The sequence below is a fragment of the Phaethon aethereus genome, assembly GCF_964289735.1.
Source record: "Phaethon aethereus genome assembly, chromosome: 3".
Lineage (NCBI taxonomy): Eukaryota > Metazoa > Chordata > Aves > Phaethontiformes > Phaethontidae > Phaethon > Phaethon aethereus.
This window is the reverse complement of record NC_138576.1, coordinates 121017842-121023857: the sequence shown is the minus strand read 5'-3', so window position 1 is coordinate 121023857 and position 6016 is coordinate 121017842. Positions and strand designations below refer to the sequence as shown.

The 6016-nt window shown below is 47.3% G+C and overlaps 1 protein-coding gene across 1 annotated transcript; it reads left to right on the top strand.

Annotated features, from left to right (window-relative positions):
* Positions 1-2012: 2012 nt before the first annotated feature.
* On the top strand, positions 2013-3893 carry FBXO48 (F-box protein 48; the record flags this gene model as incomplete). Its single annotated transcript, XM_081997923.1, has 2 exons — positions 2013-2309; positions 3706-3893. 2 exons carry the CDS (start codon positions 2013-2015, stop codon positions 3865-3867), a joined length of 459 nt encoding a protein of 152 aa, XP_081854049.1. The 3' UTR covers positions 3868-3893.
* Positions 3894-6016: the final 2123 nt, after the last annotated feature.

Genomic DNA, 6016 nt, shown 5'->3' with positions numbered 1-6016 from the left:
TCAGCCTAATTTTTTTTCTGAGAAAGGAAATTAATTTTTAGCTAATCACATTCATTGACACAAACATGTACTTTTGACTCAAACACAGAAGTTGGTCTGAACGTTTGCCATTAACACACTTCTAAACTGGATGCAACATACTCTTACATCAACTTAGAGAGGAAATAAGATGTCTTCCTTTCTACCTTCCACTGGAAATATTTTTAACGAAAGACTTTCCAATCACTGCTGGCCACAACTGTAGTGTTTTGGTTTTTCAGTACATAATTTATACTAGTCACTGCCATGACAAAACTTTGAGAAAGATGAAATTACAGCTTAGAATTTGCTTTACTGTAAGCCAGTGCAACTTCCCAAAATTTAATTGTATACTACATGTTAGGTAACAACATTAAGACATGGTTTTCAGGATCAGATGCCCAATGAACCCAGCATTTCTTGGCAAGTTCTCACTAAAGGCTACAAGTCTGGAGCTCCGAGGTGATACCGCGTACTCAGGAGCTTTAAAGCTGGTTTTGGAAGCCTCAGCTCAAAGGCACCACATCTGAAATGCTTTCCAGCTGTGAAAGCCCACAGAAACTGCCATCGTTTTTCCTTAAACACTTTGGCCTTCCACTAACACAAAGAATTAGGGGGGAAAAAAGCCTAATTTCTGATGTATTTGCTGTACAGCACCACTCAGGAGTCACTGCTGCCCCTTCCACAGCTTTTTGCATTGCAGGGAAGGTATAAGCTGACCAGCTGAACTGCTCATTGCCTCGTGAAAAGAATCATGGAATAGTCTGGGTTGAAAGGGACCTTTAAAGGTCACCTAGTCCAACATCCCTGTAGTGAGCAGGGACATCTTCAGCTAGATCAGGTTGCTCAGAGCCCAGTCCAACCTGACCTGGAATGTTTCCAGGGATGGGCATCTACCACCTCGCTGGGCAAACCTGTGCCAGGGTTTCACCACCCTCACTGTGAAAAATGTCTTCCTTAGATCTAATCTAGATCTATCCTTTTTTAGTTTAAAACCATTACCCCTTGTTGTATCACGACAGACCCTGTTAAAAAGTCTGTCCCCATCTTTCTTACAGGGCCGCTTTAAGTACTGGAAGGCTGCAGTAAGGTCTCCCTGGAGCCTTCTCTTCTCCAGGCTGAGCAACCCCAACTCTCTCAGCCTTTCCTCACAGGAGAGGTGCTCCATCCCTCTGAGCATTTTGGTGGCCTCCTCTGGACCCGCTTCAACAGGTCCATGTCTGTCCTGTGCTGAGGGCTCCAGAGCTGGATGCAGGACTCCAGGCGGGGTCTCACCAGAGTTGGAGTAAAGGGACAGAATCCCCTCCCTCGAACTGCTGGCCACGCTGCTTTTGATGCAGCCCAGGGTACGGTTGGCCGCCTGGGCTGCGAGGGCACACTGCCGGCTCACGTCCGGCTTTTCACCCACCAGTACCCTCAGGTCCTTCTCGGCTCTCGATCCCTTCAAGAGGCCAAGCTCTGCTCCGGTCCCCTTCCCAAACGGGCCCCTCCAGGTGCTTCTCGAGAGGTTTCGGTTCCACCCGCGACGGAGAGGGAAACGCAACCAGCCCGGCCGCTGGGCTGCGGCAGCGCGTGCCCCCGCCACACGCACTGGATCGAGACACAAAACTACCGTGACCTCGGCGGGGGTGGGTGCGTGTGCGTGCGTGTCCCTGCCGCACTCGGGTGGCGGGGAGCGGCCTGCAGCAGCGCCGAGGCCGGCCTTACCTCGGGAGAAGCGACCGCCCCCGCCGCTCGCGCGCGGACGCCGCCTGATGACGTACGGACGTTTACGTCACACGGCACCGCCCCCCCGAGCGGTGGGGCCGCACGGCCTCTGCGGGCCCGAAAAAACGAGAGGTTTCGCCTTAAAATCCAGCGACGCCCCGCCGCGCTCAGCGGCAGCGGTATGCCGGCAGGCGGAGAGCCGGGCCCGGCTGCTGCTGGGCGCGGCCGCCCGGGGACGCGGCGGCCGCGGTGACCGGGGGCGCCCGCCCCGCCCCGCGGCCGCGGGGATGGAGGGGCAGCGCTCTGCCCGCGGCGGACCCGCGCTCCTCCCCGCCGGCCGGGAGAGGGAGCGGGGAGGAGGAGAAGACCCGGCTGACTTCGTGGCTCTCCTCCCGCCGGAGGTCAGCTCTCGGATTTTCAGCGACTTGGACGTAGAGAGCTTGTGTCACGCGGCCGTGACGTGCAAGGGCTGGCACCGCGTCATCGAAAGCAACGACCGCTTATGGAGGCATCACTGCTTGAGCGTGAGGGCTGTCTGCCAGCGGGAGATCGACTGCGATCGAGGAAATGGATATTCCTGGAAGGTAAATTTAACGTCGGCGACATAATGTTGGCAGCATCGAGGCTTCTGGGATTGGTCATAGAAATATGTAAAGAAATTACATCAGCACATCTCATCTGTCCCAGGCTAATAGGAGAACCATTGTAATCATGGCACAGCTCGGTAGTGCACCCCACCAGCTGGACATCTGGCTCAATACACAGAGAGAGCAAAGTAAGGCTGACCTGGTTCCTACCCAGGACCACATCTGGCCAGCCTGCCATGCCCTGTTTAGTCCTCACACCGCCTGCGTGACCTCAGCACTGACGTTCATCATATCAAAGTCTGCACAACCCTGACATAGAAGAAAGCCCACATCCCAGTAGACAGGGCCAGGGGGGAGAAGACAATATACCCCTGCTAGGCAGCATGTGCTCTCTGGTTGTATTTCCTGGGAACAGTTCTGCTGGCAAGGCATGACGTCCCAGAAATTCATCCTGGGTAGCTCTGCCTCAATATGACTTGAGCAACATGCATCCAGGAGAAAAAAAAAAAAAAAAATTAGAGAAAAGGAAACAAGCAGGAGCTCTGAGAAGCTGTTTTGAAACTCTCCCTACACACACTCGCAGTTAGAGCTGCTCTGAGGAGTTAGAAGCTGAGCATGCTGGAAGATCTATCACTGTCCAGTCCAGCCTGCAAGCTGAGGTAGATCAGGAAAGGAGTGGTTTCACAGTTACTACTCTGGACCAGTCAGAGGCTGATGCCCACCGTATTTCAGCTGGTGTGTTTGAGAGCAGGGGGGGCAGTGGAGGGGTGAAGAGAGAGAAGCAGCAGCAAAAAAAAAAAACCCCAACCCAACAGTTCTGGACTCTCACATTTCATTAGAGTTGTTTCAGTATTGAGGCAAAGCCACGAGCAGGTAGTGGTTGCCCTTCAAACATACAGATTTCACTACTCTTGCATAGGAATTTCCAGAACTCCCTGCACTGATTATCTATTTTACCTGGAGGGGATTTGAAGTAGAAGCAACAAACACACCAAGTCAGCATTTTCTTGCAATAAAAGGTTGGCTAAAGAGAAGAATCCAGCCAGCCTGCATTAAGAGCCCACAGAAGAGTTAAAAGGTCACAAATAACCTAAATAGGAAGAGAAAAGGCACCTCTTAAGGAGGAAGATGAATTCCTGGTTTAGGGTTTTCACCTTGACCCTCAAAGAATTGGGGCAAGAAGCGATTGTCCACCCAACTTAGAAAAGCTGGAAGTAGACCAAGGTCTACTTCTTGGCAGCAATGCAGCCTTCCTGAGCTTAGCATCTAGATATCCAAAGACATGTTCCAAATCTTTTTTCTAGCATTACTCTTCCAATGCAAAACTTACTTGTATTGAATACAACTTAAATCAGTTCATTTCCAAGATTTGAGCTGTCTGTTTTTCCATCAGATCACATTACTGAGAAACTACTGGAAAAGCAAAGTGAAGCAAGAATGGCTGAGCGGGAAATACAGCAACATTCCTTCACAAAACAGCTTGCCAGAGAAAAGCATGTATCCAATGGACGTCGACACATGGGGAGAAATCCTGGAAGCAGAACTTGAGAGATGAGAAACCAGTGCTGGTTCTTGCAACTCAAGAACTTTCTATCAACAACTCACAGACTGCCAAATTGTAAATATTTTCCCATTCAAAATCAGTTGTGTTTGCAAACACATGATGAAAGTTTCTCAAAATGTCTTATATTTTCTTTATTTGCACTTTATGTCATTAGTTTTCTGTACAATTCTAAGTAAGACTAAATATTCAGTTATAATTTTATATTTGTAAATTTAATGTTTTGCTGTATTGTCAAAAAGGTGTTGATTGTAACTTCTATTTGCACCTTTTATTTTGGAAGAGAAGACTTTTAAAAAAAAACAAAAAGCTTGTTTGACTTGAAGTGTATCATATCAGCAGCACAACATGAGAGCCCACAAAGGAAGGCTGGGGAAAGGACAAATCCAGAGATTGGGAAGAAAAGAAGAGGACAAGGCAGCCACCTCAGGATCAGCTGAACATCTCAAGGGACAGAGCCCTCGCAAAGATCTTCTGTGAAGCTGCACCCACAGAGGTGTTAGTGCTTGGCAGCACTGCATTTCCACTGCCCAGCTGCATTTCTGGATTAGGACTCACAGATCCAGGCACCAGGTAGGACTGCAGCTGCCACGTAACTAACAGCCTCTCTGCCATCAGCTATGCATTTTAGTCATTTGCAGGATGACGAGTACAGCAAAATTTGATACTTTAAACAAAATAACGTAGATAACCATGCAAGATGACACAAATTCATATATTTTTGTAGTCAGGCTAAAACACATTCAGAAACTTCGTTTTTTTCCTGCATGATCATCTCCCGTCACACAGACCTTGCTTTACCAGCACCAGTTTTTGGCACTGACTTTAAAAATTGCTGATAGTAAAAGAGGAGATGCCTGTCACATTACTCAAGTGACCACAAAATCCATTTATTACAATTCTGTTTGAATATCACCATTCCCTACCTACTTTGCACTAAAGAGTAAAGTAAGTGGGAAAACACTGGGAAGGTCCCTGTTGCTTAAGTTATTCCTACAAAATTCAGTCACCTATTTGGGACCAATTTTCTGTGGGAAGACTTCTACCATGTTTATGAAACTTCATTAATATGAAGTGATTTCAAATCAGCTACTGTGGACTTTGGCAGAGGAGCTTGTGGCAGCGCAAGGGCTGAAGTGTCCTGGCATGAGCACGAAGTTCAATGGCACTAGATCAGGCCCCTATTAGATACAGAGTTTACGGAAATTAGGTCCAGCCCTTACCTTTAACGGGGCCCAGTAACACTAGATGGAGCAGTAGAGCAGTTTTTCCTCTGAAATACAGACCATGGTCCTCTGGGCTAAGACCCAGCAGTGTTTTTTGGTCAATAGTGCTGGCAGTTAAACCATTAGCTTAAACTTGCTTCCAACTTAACACGTTTTTATTTTCCCACAATAAGTTAACCATTGCAGAATATCTGGTGAAAACATCTAGTATTTTTTACTCCCCTTTACTGCAAGTGTCTGACCTCACAGGCTCTTTGTTGTACGTCTGCATATCTACAGGCCAAGGAAGAAAGAACAGCCAGGTGAAACTGGTAGTTCTAAAACACTTCCAAGAACAGTATGTTACTTGGTCCCTTTTCTAGCTTGGAGCATTCAAAATGTTTCATCAAAACTGATCCGCTTCCCTCTGCCTCTAATTTTCCCAATTAGAACAGGGTTTCAGTTCATAAGCACTGGTACCTTTTCTAAATCATAAGTAACATATCTAATTGAGACAGCTTTCTTATCAATAACATCGTGTGACATGATGCAATGACTGGATAATGTTTCTTACCTATAGGGAATAAATTACAAAAGATGTGTAAGTGTTAGTCCCCCATTGCACCCCGTTTTACGAAGTTGCTAGCCTCTCTCTTTACTGCCAAGAGTTGACGCTGTTCGTGCGGGACGACTACTACGTTAGCCAAAATGACTGCAGTACCCAAAATTCACTGAACCTTGTGTTAATCACTCTGCTGCCAAACATGGCTGAAATGTAACTCAAAGTTAAGAGCACTGCTAAGTATAGTGGGTGTAGCACAAAGCTCAATGAATTGCAAACACTTCTTCTTTTATTATTAGCTATTCTGCTCTAAGATTATATCTAGTTAGCTCAAATTAAAACAAAAAAAAAACCACCACACCGAAGTACAACAGTT